The sequence below is a fragment of the Poecilia mexicana genome, unplaced genomic scaffold (assembly GCF_051168715.1).
Source record: "Poecilia mexicana isolate PSO_F unplaced genomic scaffold, ASM5116871v1 scaffold_8, whole genome shotgun sequence".
In the NCBI taxonomy this organism is placed as follows: domain Eukaryota; kingdom Metazoa; phylum Chordata; class Actinopteri; order Cyprinodontiformes; family Poeciliidae; genus Poecilia; species Poecilia mexicana.
In genome coordinates this window covers 8961812-8979336 of record NW_028263377.1, presented here as the reverse complement: position 1 = coordinate 8979336, position 17525 = coordinate 8961812, and the positions used below count along the sequence as shown (strand labels likewise).

The 17525-nt window shown below is 38.5% G+C and overlaps 1 protein-coding gene across 2 annotated transcripts in view; it reads left to right on the top strand.

The window, feature by feature from the left end:
* The first annotated feature begins 12845 nt into the window (after positions 1 to 12845).
* Positions 12846 to 17525, top strand: part of tnrc18 (trinucleotide repeat containing 18) — a 62370-nt gene continuing 57690 nt past the window's right edge. For both annotated transcript variants that reach the window (XM_088008188.1, XM_088008187.1), the window contains exons 1-2: positions 12846 to 13182; positions 14896 to 15254. In XM_088008188.1, coding sequence (XP_087864314.1) covers positions 15047 to 15254 — 208 coding nt within the window. In that variant the 5' untranslated portion in view covers positions 12846 to 13182; positions 14896 to 15046. The remainder of the gene's footprint in view (positions 13183 to 14895; positions 15255 to 17525) is intronic.

Genomic DNA, 17525 nt, shown 5'->3' with positions numbered 1-17525 from the left:
GGCTTCTGTGTGCAGTTTTTGCAGCCATTTTCTTACTTGCAGAGACCAACACATTACTAACTTACTTGAGCTTTAAGCTTTCTAGTCCGTGTGACTTTTGAGGAGCGTCAAAGAGAAATTTGGCGCGTTTAAGTTCAGATGAGCTTTATAAAAGGTGAAATAGTTGTTTAAAAAAAGGGAGGGGGGGCTATCAGGAGTAGCAGTAACAGTGCTTACTAGAGTTTACTACTGTACTTCAAACACGCATTTAAAGCTTTTCACACATTTTAACCAGGCATGTGTGAGCAATTTCTCTGTTTTTTTTCTTTCCTTTTTTTTTTTTTTTTTTTTTAGCAAATCATCTATAAGCAGCTAATAAGTTATAGAACATATAAGGCTGAAACCACAAGTGACAACATGCTGTGGTCAGAGTTTGGGGGGAGGGAAATGAAGATTTTCTCAGCCGTCTTGTCATCTGAATGCTTTGCGTGCGGTTGCATGCCTATCTGACGCCAGCTGCTTGTCCTCCAGCAGAAAGCTCCCCCACCTCTTCTCCTCACAAGTGGTCCGTCATGAAAACACCGTCTGATGATTGGCAGGTATGCCGTGTCTCTACGTGTGCGTGTGTGTATGTGTGTGTGTGTGTGTGGTGAGTCACACGGTGTCAGCTGCAATATTTGCTTTCTTTAGGCATTTGAAAACATGACAGTGTGGTTAGTTTTTTTTGTTTGTTTTTTTTTAATCACAAATATGCATTGATGTTGGTGCAGCTGTTGGTGCAGTGCATGAGATGTGGATTGGCGAATAATCTAGCCCTGAGGGCAGGCAGGCGCTCTCCACTCATGCTTTGAATCTCTAAAACACCTCAGAGATAATCCATGGTTTTTGTTAGGTAAATGTTTTAATTTCACTCTTATTTTACTAGATTTCATTAATCAGGAATTAGATTCGGGCTGTTCTGGCGTGATTTTCCTGACTTTTGCGCAGCCACAGTTTACAGATTAAGGGTGGAAAAGATCTTATTGTCCAAAAGTATTAGTCAGGGGAAGGATACAAAACAATTTGATCTTGTTATATAAGTATCAAAGCACGTGAAAACAAACGTGAAAGCTTGAAATTTCTACAAGAACAATGGAAAGTTTGGATGGGAAAGGTGTGCAGGGAAGTTCCCAACACCGATGGTCCCGTTTTCTACAGCTGACAACAATCTGACGCATTCTCTAAAATGTTTAGACTTATGGGAGTAGGAGACTTTCCAGACTAAAGCATTTTTTCTTTTAAAGGCGTAACCAAACCTTCTGGAATACCACAGAGAAGCACGGTAGTGGCCTCATCATGCTGTGAGATCCAGTTCTTTAGCTAGAAAGCTGATGAAGTTAAAAACAGTTGCAGTCAACATTAGCTATGCTTCATGTGAAGAAAATTTTCATTTTGAGACGGATTAGTGCAGAGTAAACCTTTCAGACAGTTTGTGGAGTAGCCACTAGAGGGCAGCAGACAAGACTTCTCCCCACACTGACTATGAAGACTTTAGCAAGGTAGAGCCGGTTGTTGCCAAGCAGATATATTTAAGTTTTACTTGCAGATGTATTGTAGCAATGAAGGTTTTGAGGGGTCGTGATTGGCACAAGAGGAAATCCTTCTAATAATGTGAATCATTTCTCATCTCCGTGAAAAACCTCTTCCTGACTGAATCAATGAATGTTTTGGCTCCTCCCACTTTGTTCCCAGTGGGTTAATGCACCCAGCATGACTGGGGAAAATCCAATAGTCTGACCTACAAATCAAATCACATCCCCGGTTCTCCAGGTGATAGGACACAATTAACCCAAACAGTGGCCTGCTGCCTTCCGGTTAGCACAAGGAAAACAGTCCTGATGGAGTTAAGCTAAAGGAATGTATAATTCAGCAGCTTTTAGGAGCTAACTGGTTTGTTTTAGTGTCTGATCATGTAGTTAACCTGTTAACTACATTGCATGTAAATGGGGGGAAAAAAACAACAAAAAAACATTTGATTGGATATAAACCATGATGTCACTGAATTTATCCTGCACTTTTATTGTATGCGTATTGAGTGATAAACCCCAGCTTTTGTACTTTACACCCTAAGCAACATGGTGAAATTACACTTCACAAGCTCAAATGAAATGACTTTATAGGCAATGATTTCTGCAGACGTCTGTGTTCTGTGTGATAAGCAGTTTTTTTTTTAATTGTTTTATTAGATTATCTTAGTGACAGATGCACATCAAATCAGTTTATTGTCATCCAAGTAGCATAAACAGAACGAGGAAGCGCTTTGCTGGAATATTTCAGCGCTGAGAATTATTGAAAAGATAAGCAAAAGTATGGAAAAAGACAACGAAAGTTAAAAACAAAACTTTCAATTCTCTGGATGGTTTTTTTGGGAAGAAAAAAAAAATCGATAATTACAACATTCGGCTAGATTTAACCTCTGAGCTTTAAAATAATTTTAAGTATATATATATATATATATATATATATATATATATATATATATATATATATATATATATATATATATATATATATATATATATATATATATATATATATATACACACACTGCTCAAAAAAATAAAGGGAACATTTCACTTTAATTTTGTGTGTGGCTCCAAATCCAGGCCTCCATTGGTTAATAAATTTGATTTCCATTGATGATTTTTGTGTGATTTTGTTGTCAACACATTCAACTTTGTACAGAACAAAGTATTCAATGAGAATATTTCATTCATTCAGATCTAGGATGTGTTATTTGAGTGTTCCCTTTATTTTTTTGAGCAGTATATATATATATATATATATATATATATATATATATATATATATATATATATATATATATATATATATATATATATATATATGTTTAAATATTTCTAAGCACAATAAATGTGTATCTAGCATCTAGCAGGCGTATCTCAATAAATCGGAATACCATTAAAAAAAATTAAACTCAAACACTGATTTATATTATACACAGTGACGTGTTTGCCTGCATTTCTGGGACTTATGTAGGTAGATTACAGCTAATGAAAACCCAAATTTTAAATGATTAGAAATTTTGAATACACTTTAATACAGAAATATAGCCTATTGAACAGCTTTGTTTCAGAATCCTCCCAAGATTGCACAAGTTGTGCCCCAGAGTTTTCCCATCCACTCAACTTTCCCTCAATATTTCTTCAGCTTCTTTATCAGTGAGCTGTTGTGGGAAGCTAGTCAGCAGTCTGCTGACCATCATGTGTGCAATATAACATTTCTGCAATAAAGCAATTTCTTTTACTACACTTATATATTTTTAATGAACTGCTGAATTTGAAAAAGCTGAATTTTAATTTAAATATGTCACCGTGTGTCTAATAATAGAATGCTCCCTTTTTTATAACCGAGTTACATAAATGAGCTTTTAGGTGATATTCTGATTTAATGTGATTCCTCTGTAGAAAGTTCGCCTTTTCTCACAATCCTCTACAGAGGTTTTCTGCTGTAGCGTTTTACTGAAGTATGAATGAGAAGTTTACTAAAAGTGTTACAAAGGCCGCCAATTTAAATCCACAGCCACCCACCTGAAAGCCCAGTGGACGCCGCCATATTTCACATGAAAAAAACAAAAAACGAAATAACAACAACAACAAAAAGAGGATGAAACCTGCCTCCCTCTCTCGCATGGGGTGAAAACAGAGCAACAATAGGGCGCTAATTTGAAGGCATTGTTTGAATTCCCAGTCAGGGCGATTTGGAGAACAAAGGCCGGTCTTGTGAGAAATTCTGTTCCCCTGTGAAAATCTGTTCCCCCTGTGTCGGGAGCGCGCATTGCAGCCAGAGAAGTGGATCCGGCGGATCTGACCATTTTCACGGCGCTTCTGATCGATTTCTCGGTAAAAACTACTCGTATAATCATGTCAATGTTGTAACTTTCAGTTTAATCGGCAGAAATCAAAATAAAAATGCATACATAAATAAACGAAGTCCTGTGTGGAGGTCTTTTTACGCTGTTTTGTGTTATTTTAAACGCGAAGAGAATCGATCTTTTTTTTTTCAACTTTTGTCTCGTAAGCCTCACAAATAAAAGTGAGTCAACAAACAGGCTCCCAACACGAAGTGTGCATTTATAATTTTTCATTTCTGATAAAGGAGGAGGGAAGCTGGCTGATAGCAGGGCACAAAAATAAAGACTTCCTGAAAAGATCAGAGTGTAAACTTTTTGGTCAATCCCGTTCTAATGTAAAATAAGGAAAATAAGGAAATGTCTAGTATGCTATCACACATAATTTTTGAGAATTTGGAAACAGTTACTTTATATTTCCCAAAGTTATAGGGGGAGAAGAGGAGAGAATGGATATTTCACCAGCCTGATAAAATCTGTTCCCCCTCTTAAAATGGAAACAAATTAATTTACCTGCAAGTCTTTTACTGTGTTGATTCCACTCATCAACAACAACAAATCCTGCAAGTTTGAAAACATTAGCTCTTTATTTGCCAAAGTTAGGATGGGGGAACAAAATATTTTAAGCGCCTGATAAAATCTGTTCCCCCCCTTAAAATGGAAACAAATTAATTTAACCACAAAGTCTTTTACTGTGTTGATTCCACTCATCATCAGCAACAAATCCTGTGATTTTCATAACATTTGCTCTTTATTTGCCAAAGTTAGGATGGGGGAACAAAATATCTTAACCGCCTGATAAAATCTGTTCCCCCCCTTAAAATGGAAACAAATTAATTTAACCACAAAGTCTTTTAATGTGTTGATTCCACTCATCATCAGCAACAAATCCTGTGATTTTCATAACATTAGCTCTTTATTTGCCAAAGTTAGGATGGGGGAACAAAATATTTTAAGCGACTGATAAAATCTGTTCCCCCCCTTAAAATGGAAACAAATTAATTTAACCACAAAGTCTTTTAATGTGTTGATTCCACTCATCATCAGCAACAAATCCTGTGATTTTCATAACATTTGCTCTTTATTTGCCAAAGTTAGGATGGGGGAACAAAATATTTTAAGCGACTGATAAAATCTGTTCCCCCCCTTAAAATGGAAACAAATTAATTTAACCACAAAGTCTTTTAATGTGTTGATTCCACTCATCATCAACAACAAATCCTGTGATTTTCATAACATTTGCTCTATTTTTGACTAAGTTAGGATGGGGGAACAAAATATTTTAAGCGACTGATAAAATCTGTTCCCCCCCTTAAAATGGAAACAAATTAATTTAACCACAAAGTCTTTTAATGTGTTGATTCCACTCATCATCAACAACAAATCCTGTGATTTTCATAACATTTGCTCTATTTTTGACTAAGTTAGGATGGGGGAACAAAATATTTTAAGCGACTGATAAAATCTGTTCCCCCCCTTAAAATGGAAACAAATTAATTTAACCACAAAGTCTTTTAATGTGTTGATTCCACTCATCATCAGCAACAAATCCTGTGATTTTCATAACATTTGCTCTTTATTTGCCAAAGTTAGGATGGGGGAACAAAATATTTTAAGCGACTGATAAAATCTGTTCCCCCCCTTAAAATGGAAACAAATTAATTTAACCACAAAGTCTTTTACTGTGTTGATTCCACTCATCATCAGCAACAAATCCTGTGATTTTCATAACATTAGCTCTTTATTTGCCAAAGTTAGGATGGGGGAACAAAATATCTTAACCGCCTGATAAAATCTGTTCCCCCCCTTAAAATGGAAACAAATTAATTTAACCACAAAGTCTTTTAATGTGTTGATTCCACTGATCAACAGCAACAAATCCTGTGATTTTCATAACATTTGCTCTTTATTTGCCAAAGTTAGGATGGGGGAACAAAATATCTTAACCGCCTGATAAAATCTGTTCCCCCCCTTAAAATGGAAACAAATTAATTTAACCACAAAGTCTTTTAATGTGTTGATTCCACTCATCATCAGCAACAAATCCTGTGATTTTCATAACATTAGCTCTTTATTTGCCAAAGTTAGGATGGGGGAACAAAATATTTTAAGCGACTGATAAAATCTGTTCCCCCCCTTAAAATGGAAACAAATTAATTTAACCACAAAGTCTTTTAATGTGTTGATTCCACTCATCATCAACAACAAATCCTGTGATTTTCATAACATTTGCTCTATTTTTGACTAAGTTAGGATGGGGGAACAAAATATTTTAAGCACCTGATAAAATCTGTTCCCCCTACTTAAAATGGAAACAAATTAATTTATCCACAAAGTCTTTTACTGTGTTGATTCCACTCATCATCAGCAACAAATCCTGTGATTTTCATAACATTAGCTCTTTATTTGCCAAAGTTAGGATGGGGGAACAAAATATTTTAAGCGACTGATAAAATCTGTTCCCCCCCTTAAAATGGAAACAAATTAATTTAACCACAAAGTCTTTTAATGTGTTGATTCCACTCATCATCAACAACAAATCCTGTGATTTTCATAACATTTGCTCTATTTTTGACTAAGTTAGGATGGGGGAACAAAATATTTTAAGCACCTGATAAAATCTGTTCCCCCTACTTAAAATGGAAACAAATTAATTTATCCACAAAGTCTTTTACTGTGTTGATTCCACTCATTATCAACAATAAATCCTGCAAGTTTGAAAACATTAGCTCTATTTTTGACTAAGTTAGGATGGGGGAACAAAATATTTTAAGCGCCTGATAAAATCTGTTCCCCCCCTTAAAATGGAAACAAATTAATTTAACCACAAAGTCTTTTAATGTGTTGATTCCACTCATCATCAACAACAAATCCTGTGATTTTCATAACATTTGCTCTATTTTTGACTAAGTTAGGATGGGGGAACAAAATATTTTAAGCACCTGATAAAATCTGTTCCCCCTACTTAAAATGGAAACAAATTAATTTATCCACAAAGTCTTTTACTGTGTTGATTCCACTCATTATCAACAATAAATCCTGCAAGTTTGAAAACATTAGCTCTATTTTTGACTAAGTTAGGATGGGGGAACAAAATATTTTAAGCGCCTGATAAAATCTGTTCCCCCTACTTAAAATGGAAACAAATTAATTTACCTGCAAGTCTTTTACTGTGTTGATTCCACTCATCATCAACAACAAATCCTGTGATTTTCATAACATTTGCTCTTTTTTTGACAAAGTTAGGATGGGGGAACAAAATATTTTAGCTTTCAGCCACCTGAAATAATCTGTTCCCCCTACATGAAATGGACATGTACAGTGAATTATTTTCTTTGTTACCTAAAATGTGAATCATTAAATGATGACTAACTTTATTTCAGTTTGCAGAAAAAACTCCTAGCAAAAGAGGTTGTGGATTTTCCTGTTTCCACTGCGGCGTCTACAGCATGAGGTTGGACATTGCTGTGAGACTTATTCTTAACAGTGGTTGTTATAACATTAATATTCTTATTTTGAGTGTTAATGAAAATTTTTGTCATGACTATAATTTGTATGTTTTGATAAAAAAAAAATGTACTTAGCCAAACTTAATACATCAACATGTGAAAACAGTTATTTAACAAAATTGTTAAATATGAACACTTAATAAGTACAATAACTGAAACTTCAATAAAGGTTAATTTCAGATGTTTTTTGGATCTGTGTCACATGAGACCTGCTCCAACTCCAAAACTCACACCTAGACTCTTCAAATCTACACTAAATTATTCTCAACTAATAGCAGAATATTTTAATCCATGTTTGGGATTTGTGAAACCTTTAAGTGATTTGTCAGACTTCAATAAAGATGAGATTACCATTCACACTTGTTCCATGCAGTCTTTTTCAAAATCAATTCTAATTCTTCTTCTTGAAGAGGAGAATAATCTAGTCCAGATTTTAAGTGTCACATTTTTAATTTTTTCTAATAATGTTCATATGCAGGATGTTGGGGGTTTTCTTGACCCTCAACCGCATCTACTTTTAATTAACTACAGGAAATGAAATTATTAAGCTATAGACAAACAATTTTTGTTAATTAATGTTATAACAACCACTGTTAAGAATAAGTCTCACAGCAATGTCCAACCTCATGCTGTAGACGCCGCAGTGGAAACAGGAAAATCCACAACCTCTTTTGCTAGGAGTTTTTTCTGCAAACTGAAATAAACAGCTTCATTTAATGATTCACATTTTAGGTAACAAAGAAAATAATTCACTGTACATGTCCATTTCATGTAGGGGGAACAGATTATTTCAGGTGGCTGAAAGCTAAAATATTTTGTTCCCCCATCCTAACTTTGTCAAAAAAAGAGCAAATGTTATGAAAATCACAGGATTTGTTGTTGATGATGAGGGGAATCAACACAGTAAAAGACTTGCAGGTAAATTAATTTGTTTCCATTTTAAGTAGGGGGAACAGATTTTATCAGGCGCTTAAAATATTTTGTTCCCCCATCCTAACTTAGTCAAAAATAGAGCTAATGTTTTCAAACTTGCAGGATTTATTGTTGATAATGAGTGGAATCAACACAGTAAAAGACTTTGTGGATAAATTAATTTGTTTCCATTTTAAGGGGGGGAACAGATTTTATCAGTCGCTTAAAATATTTTGTTCCCCCATCCTAACTTTGGCAAATAAAGAGCTAATGTTATGAAAATCACAGGATTTGTTGCTGATGATGAGTGGAATCAACACATTAAAAGACTTTCAGGTAAATTAATTTGTTTCCATTTTATGTAGGGGGAACAGATTTTATCAGGCGGTTAAGATATTTTGTTCCCCCATCCTAACTTTGGCAAATAAAGAGCAAATGTTATGAAAATCACAGGATTTGTTGCTGATGATGAGTGGAATCAACACATTAAAAGACTTTGTGGTTAAATTAATTTGTTTCCATTTTAAGGGGGGGAACAGATTTTATCAGTCGCTTAAAATATTTTGTTCCCCCATCCTAACTTTGGCAAATAAAGAGCTAATGTTTTCAAACTTGCAGGATTTGTTGTTGTTGATGAGTGGAATCAACACAGTAAAAGACTTGCAGGTAAATTAATTTGTTTCCATTTTAAGTAGGGGGAACAGATTTTATCAGGTGCTTAAAATATTTTGTTCCCCCATCCTAACTTAGTCAAAAATAGAGCAAATGTTTTCAAACTTGCAGGATTTATTGTTGATAATGAGTGGAATCAACACAGTAAAAGACTTTGTGGATAAATTAATTTGTTTCCATTTTAAGGGGGGGAACAGATTTTATCAGGTGCTTAAAATATTTTGTTCCCCCATCCTAACTTAGTCAAAAATAGAGCAAATGTTTTCAAACTTGCAGGATTTATTGTTGATAATGAGTGGAATCAACACAGTAAAAGACTTTGTGGATAAATTAATTTGTTTCCATTTTAAGGGGGGGAACAGATTTTATCAGGTGCTTAAAATATTTTGTTCCCCCATCCTAACTTAGTCAAAAATAGAGCAAATGTTTTCAAACTTGCAGGATTTATTGTTGATAATGAGTGGAATCAACACAGTAAAAGACTTTGTGGATAAATTAATTTGTTTCCATTTTAAGGGGGGGAACAGATTTTATCAGGCGGTTAAGATATTTTGTTCCCCCATCCTAACTTTGGCAAAAATAGAGCAAATGTTATGAAAATCACAGGATTTGTTGTTGATGATGAGGGAATGAAGACAGTAAAAGACTTTGTGGATAAATTAATTTGTTTCCATTTTAAGGGGGGGGAACAGATTTTATCAGGCGCTTAAAATATTTTGTTCCCCCATCCTAACTTTGTCAAAAATAGAGCAAATGTTTTCAAACTTGCAGGATTTATTGTTGATAATGAGTGGAATCAACACAGCAAAAGACTTGCAGGTAAATTAATTTGTTTCCATTTTAAGTAGGGGGAACAGATTTTATCAGGCGGTTAAGATATTTTGTTCCCCCATCCTAACTTTGGCAAAAATAGAGCAAATGTTATGAAAATCACAGGATTTGTTGTTGATGATGAGTGGAATCAACACAGTAAAAGACTTGCTGGTGAATTAATTTGTTTCCATTTTAAGTAGGGGGAACAGATTTTATCAGGCTGGTGAAATATCCATTCTCTCCTCTTCTCCCCCATAACTTTGGGAAATAAAAAGTAACTGTTTTCAAATTCTCAAAAATTATTATGTGTGATAGCATACTAGACATTTCCTTATTTTCCTTATTTATCATTAGAACGTGACTGGCCAAAAAGTTTACACTCTGATCTTTTCAGGAAGTCTTTATTTTTGTGCCCTGCTATCAGCCAGCTTCCCTCCTCCTTTATCAGAAATGAAAAATTATAAATGCACACTTCGTGTTGGGAACCTGTGTTTGTTGACTGACTTTTATTTGTGAGGCTTACGAGACAAAAGCTGAAAAAAAAGATCGATTCTCTTCACGTTTAAAATAACACAAAACAGCGTAAAAAGACCTCCACACCAGACCTCGTTTATTTACGTATGTATTTTTATTTTGATAGCTGCCGATTAAACTGAAAGTTACAACATTTACATGATTATACGAGTAGTTTTTACCGAGAAATCGATCAGAAGCGCCGTGAAAATGGTCAGATCCGCCGGATCCACTTCTCTGGCTGCAATGCGCGCTCCCGACACAGGGGGAACAGATTTTCACAGGGGAACAGAATTTCTCACAAGACCTGCTTGCACCGCCCCTCCGGCCGGACCGGGACATCACTCTGATCTCCGCCTGGTAATTCCCTCCCCGGGTCCCGTCCGGGGTGACAGGGGCAGGCAGCGAGCGGACAGGTCAGCGGGGTGAGCGGTGATGGTATCGGCGCCTCGCTCGCTCGGAGCCGCACCAGCAGCGCTCGTTTTCGCCGTGAGAAAGCGGCTGTGAAGGCAGCGTCCTCCGCGGCTTCTCCGGCGACTCTCTCTGCTGCGCGCCGAAGCCGCCTCCTGTCCTCTATCGGCGGGTCGCCTTGAAACCGACCGGCTGCAGGAGGAGGAGGGGCGGGCAGAAGAGAGGTACGGGCAACTTGAAACCGCTTCATATCGCTCTCTCTCTCTCTCTCTCTCTCTGTCTCTCACTCAATCTAATCAACATTTTGTAAGAAAGTAACGCAGCGTGGGGAAGTTCAAAGGAAACTTATGGATAACAAAATATTGCCTGGCCGTGCGGTCAACAGTGAGGTCATGTTGGGGGGAATTTAGCAGCCCCAGCCCTCCTACACCCAAGGCTACCTGCCCCCCTTTCTGCCCCACCACGAATTTTAACATAACACTACTAAATGAGTAGGCTACAGCACTTTTACTCCTCTTCTTATGCAAATGTCCGTGTGTTTGTTCCCGCTCAAGTTGGACGCCCAGCCTTGTGTCACCTACAGCCTGCGGGGCTTTTCACATTTACATACCCAAAGCCGGGCTTTATTCCACGCAGAGAGACGACTTCATGGAAGATGCCACCACGATTCCCACAATAAGATGTCTCGTTGTCTTCGTTTACGTTTTTTTTTTCCTGATGTAAGGTTAAAGACTGAGCATAACAGTAAACAACTCAGAAAGAAAGGGTAAAACAATATGTTTCCACTAATCTACCCCATGCAGCCATCTTCTCTGACTTTATGTTGTGCTGTTCTCACCACGAAGCCACAACTGTGGTTTATTGGAGATCTGTCAACAAGGGCTTTCCTAGAAAGTTTTCAAATTAGGGGCCAGATGGAAAATAACATCACTTTCTACTTCCTTTTAATCCCTGTAAACAAGCTACTTTATGCAAGTTAAATGTAAAAAAGAGAAAAGACCATTGAAATAAATAGAAAAATGCTAAACTGTCGTTTATGTTTGGTTCTGGGTTTGAATCCTGGCTGTGGGTCTCTCTGCGTGCAGTTTGCATGCCATTTCACTCTGTTTTGGTTCTGTTCCCAATTTAGACCCTTCCCCATCTTGTAAACTACAGCTGAAACAGTACAGTGGTGGGTGCCAGTTGTCTGCAATGTCCCAGATGACTATATTTTGTACCAGAAAAGGTGAAACACTGATTCCTAACGTTGGGTTCGCAACCCGACTTGTGGTCGTGGATCAATGAGAACGGGAACCAATAATTTGGGTCATGAATCCATCTGCTGTTATTTTGTGGGTCAGAAGCCCAAATGGTTGGGAACGCCACTGATGTAGAACATCAAATAAAGGACTAATAAGCGACCTCAGGTACCCTGAAATAAAAACTTAGATGAAAGATAGATGGTATGAATTTTACAATTTTCTAAATGTAAGGTTGCCCTGTTGTCAAAAATGCTGAGTTTGAAAGGATCTCAAAGTTTAATTTAAACAATCTGGTCTGCTTTTGGCCTGACTCAATTCTGCATTTCATGATTTCAAATTCCTTGATTACAGCGAAATAGCTCTTTAGATTAGCACTGAACTTTAGCATCATCAACCTATGAACCACCCACTGTGCACACTCATATTTCTTTATTATTATTATTTTTTTTTTTTTTTTTTTTACAGTAGAGATAAAGAAAGATCACTTTGTTTTGGAGCATTGGTGCCACCCCGTAAAGCAAGAACACCCTGGGTGAAGAGCTCCACACCCTGTATCATAAACCATCACTGTTGGTAGATGGGGGCAGGAAATTTTTTTAGGTGTGGTCATCAGTATTGAATGCTAACATTGCTCAGAACGCTGCGTTCACGAGAAAACGCTTCAAAAGCTAAAGATAAGCCTTCATGTCGATCCGATTCCTTCTGAAAGGAAATGAAAAAGCAAAGAAAGTCATTCATTACTCGGGTTAATCATTAATTATTCACTCTCTTCTCCTGATGAGAACTGAGGTCCACTGTAAAGCCTCCCCACCGCCCTCCATAGCTAAACACACCCCCTCCCCTCTGAAAACTAGTCCCTCTCCTTGTTTTGATCGCTCAGTCTTGAAGGGAGAGGGGACCTTGAAACTGCTCTGCCTCCTTGCTCCATAATTGGTTTTATAGTGCTGGCGAGCGGCCAGAGTGCGTTTTTTCTTTCAATGCACCAGGGACATTGATTGACAAGCTGCTCAGCCAATCAGAGAGCGGCTATTTGAAACGTACAGGGTTTGTGTGGTAGTGAAGGAGGTGGGCGGGGCTTGTAAAACAATGCTGTGTTTCATTGCTGAGGAGGACGCGTCAGGGGCTTTCTCTCCCCCCCGAGTTATCCCCCCAGTTTACCTTCGGACCAGCCTGTAATGGACTACTCCAGTTTTTCCAGCAGCCTGGATGAATTTTGAGAAAGGTTTGCATTTATTTAGCTCTCTTCCGCGACATTTCTCTCCGCAGAAGTAAGCGCTCGGAGTGTTATTTTTCCTTTTTTGTTTTAGTTTTTCGGCTTTTCTTTTTCCAGCAAAAAAAAAACTGGTGTCGGTGTTTTAAAACCGAAATTAGGTTGTTTAAAAAAAAAAAAGGCGAGCAAAAGGGCGCGGAGGTTATGTGTTTCTTTCTACGCTCGACATGTTTGCTTTAGTCCGTCGCTTTCAAGACGTTTCCTCCGAGAAAGTTTCTCTGCGTCTTTAATGGAAACGAGAAAAGTTTGAAACGTGGCTGAAATGCCGAGCTCCTCCGCCCGCGGCTGCCGCGGCTGCGGCGGCCGCCGCCACCGCCGCCGTGCCGCAGGGGCTCAGACCCCAGTTGGAAACACTGTAACTCATTTTCAGAGTCATTAAAGGCAACATTTGTCTAGTATGTTTTCATAAAAAGGACAGAAAAAAGGGTCATTGTTTTTCTTCTTCTTCTTCTTCCGAGCGAGGCTCTCTTCTGATCCCGCCCGCCTGGATATCACGAGTCGCTGGTGTAATGTGTTTTCCTGTAGCCTCTTAAAGTGAATTTAGGTTTGTTTTGAAATAAATTTTTAATTATAACTTCCAACTAGTTTCTTTTTTTTCTCTCTCACATTAGTGATTAAAACGACGAGACCATTCTAGCACATTGTTTGGATTAACGTCGCAGCTTCTTGCTAACTAACTTTTTATAATCGAGTCATTTTTAAAAAAAATATTATTATTACAGACTTATTTCCCTGTATTATTATTTCCGTAATGCAGGGAAATCATGTCCAATCAAAATTCGGTTAAAAAACCCCAAACATTTTACTTCTTCGAACTACATCAGCGTCGGTGCGATGCTCCAGATTGTAAATAAAATAACAAAGTGCAGCTAATGTGAAGATTCAGTCACATTTCAGGTGGTAGATGTTGAATCTAGTTAGGTTCTGGCCAGCACCCATGTCCACTGGTCAAGCAACACCGTACTAAATTTACATGCGTGGGCAACAAAACACCGCTAACCCCTTGCTGTTTAATGATGCATGCTCTTTTTTTTCCTCCAACCTTATTTATTTTTAAACCGTTTGAAATTTATATTTGATGCGCCCTTTAGTATTTATGGACAGACTATTGGTTTACATTCCCCCACCCCTCTCCAAGATAGCCGTGAAGGCAGCTGAACAGTCGGATGTATGTAAAGTAGATAATTTGTTTAAAAAATAATAATAATAATAATAATAATAAAAAAGAGCGGAGCGTTTTACGTTTCTGTAGCGGGATCCGGTGTCGTTTTCGCGGCGAACGCAGAGCAGCTGGCCGCTCCTGCAGAGCTCCAGGGCGGCTTGCATGGCTCGGTGTGCAGCGGGGTTGGAGGGGGGCGTCGGCGGCGGAGGAGGAGGTGGAGTACCGTTCAGGCATTGAAACATTAAATTATACACGTTAAGTTTGACTCCTGTTTTAATCTGCAGTTAGTATACAACCGGGGGCAGCTCGGTCGGTCCACGCTCGACTGCAGCTTTTATAGCGAATGTAGTTTTTGAAGTGTTTTTATAAACTGCGTCATTGCTGGGTATGGGCCGCCTTGTCGCTGGAAAAGAGAGAAATCCCGAAACTAAAGCATAGTTTTGGTCTGCTGTAGGATTCTGCATCGAGTGATGTTTATCTTGTGTTTTTTTATATATATATAGGTCAGCAGCATGGCTGAGAAGGAGTCCGAATCGCCTGGGAAACTAAAGACACTATTATAGCCAGAATTGGCTTTTATTTTATTTTTTTTAATTCTCCGGGACCTATCCGAACGGACGCATTTTTCTGCAACAACTTTCCCATCTGTGGATAATGGATGGCAGAGATTTCGGTCCTCCTCGATCCGTCCACGTCCCCCCGCCGCTGTTGGCGGGGCTCGCCATGGAGTCTCACCGACTCGGAGCAGCGGCGGCGGCCGGGAGGATCCCTCCCTCGCCCGGCCACTTGGGCGCGAGCCACCCGCCGCCTCTCCACTCCGGGAAATTTCTCCCATCGGCCATTAACCTACATTCACACCACAGTAAGTGCTCAATTTTTTTTTTACACGAAGAAGGTTGACTTTTGACACCGTTATAGACGTAACACATTGACTGCGCAACGACAAGAAGAAAATATGCACAGTTTTGTGGCTTTCGGTGAGAGCGTAAAGGTAGATTTCGTGTTGATGCTCGCTCATGACACCGAGGCAAGTTTTAGATGTAAACAGCTCATGTAAAGGATTGTCAGCCTCTGCGGCGGAAAATTACTTGGCAGTTTCCAGCACAAGCAAGGCGTCCGTCCTTATTTCGGGCACAGATAGGTGTGTGTGTTATTTTTTTTTTGGTGTGTGTGTGCTCGGGTTGTTTTGTTCCAGCGTCGTGCGGGTTAGGTGGCAATGGGCTGTTGATTGCATGCGGATCATTACGCTGTTAGTGGTGGGAGAGCAAACGCAGCTTGCGCTCGGTGTGTTCCGCAGAGAGTGGGAATGGTGGAAGTTGTGCGACCTTATAGAGGGATGACAGAGCGCTGTTTACCCATGGGGACTGAAATGGCTTGAGTGTTTGTGTGAGGGAAGAACGACGGTGGTTCCGTATTTGGAGTAAAAAGCCTCCAGTGATGGACCATTTGTCACATGGCTGCTGTTTCTTGTTTTTGTGCATCATTTTTTCCTCCCCTGTTGGACATCTCTCTCTTCCTCTCTCTCTCTCTCTCTCTCTCTCTCTCTCTCTCTCTCTCTCTCTCTCTCTGCAGCTGCTCTAAACTCCCAGGGGGATATTTGAAGAAAAATAGAGAAGCAGAGATACAGTGACTGCCATCATGCAGGTGTATGTGTGTATATCAAATACGGTTGATGCATAGCTGGTGATTTTCCTCTTACTTTCATCGGCGTGTTAGTCTCGCAAGCTTTTAAAAAAGCAAAGGCAGTGCATGTTTGCACACGGTATTGTGATGCACGGTGGAAGTGAGCTGGATGTCCTGTAACTGTATACATGTTGGGCGAATGGAAAGGACATTCAGTGGAAAACAAAAATCCTGACTCAGTTACTTGCAGCTGGTTTTCTGCAGAGATCACGCCAAAGTTTTTAAAAATGTTTTCACCTGCTAGGATTTTTAAGTCGTAGCAGCAGATTGACATCAACATGAACTTTGATTTTGCTTCATGTATCAGGGAGGAATCAACTTTTTTTTCTTCTTCTTTTTTGCTTTAATATGTCACAGCTCTTAAGAAAACAAACTAATTTTCCCTTAAATCTGAGTTTCCAGGTCAGGCTTTAAACAAAGCCAGAACCCAGTTTTGGGTTTGATTGCTGCTTCTCTTGTTTCTACAGTTCAAATATTGTTTAATGAGATGTAAGAAGAATCCCTAACATGGCGCTTTTTGCTGTGCATTGCTGGTCAACTGGCTGAAAGACAGATTTAGCTGTTTGGAAATATTTCAAGTGGCAATATTCTGCATTAAACACATTTTCCTTAAATTTACCTATGTAGGAATGAAGATAGTACAGTTTTTGTGAATAACCTATTTTTGTTAATAGTAAAATTGTTTTAGTATTTGGGTGTGCAACCTGGGCTTAAAGTTTATCATGATGTTTTCTGGTACTGTTTTCTGGTATCGTACCAACGATAAAAGCAACAATAAGCTATTTTTTATGTATATTTACTGTTTTTTTGGCAATCATTGCCTCACAAACATAAACACTTTGGAAACATTCCCACTTGTAATACGATAATAAGTGTGATTTGTGTCTCTAAGCTGCACACAGTAACTGCATTTAATCACATTTTCAAATTTGTTGATATTCATTGATATTCTCAATGAACAAACACTGGAGGAAAATAGTAAAAGGAACAATCTAGACAATACCGACAGTTTTGGAAGAATGAACAAAACATCATATATTGGAATTTATCATGAAGACGACAAATCAGAATTTGAGCTTCATCGCGATAAATGATAAACGATACAGAATTAGACCAACTTACTGTGGTATTTTTACTCAAGGTTGTACCGTGAGAATCCAACATCAACCCAGGCAAAATAGCAGTTTCTGTTTTCGAATTCAGTGAAATGACCCCAAACTAAAACCGCGTGGAATCACACGGTGACATCAGTGGGCGCAAAACCACACGCTTTTTTTCTCTAGTCCTTATATATTTATCAGTGGTCCTAGAGCTCAAGAGTTCTGGATATTTGACAGTCGTTTGCGATACTCAACAATAACATGACAGCTGCGTGTTTTCCTGACATCGTGAACTGCGACCCCGGATGTCTTCTTCCAGATTTGGACGACTTTGGAGCGAGAGTCGAGGC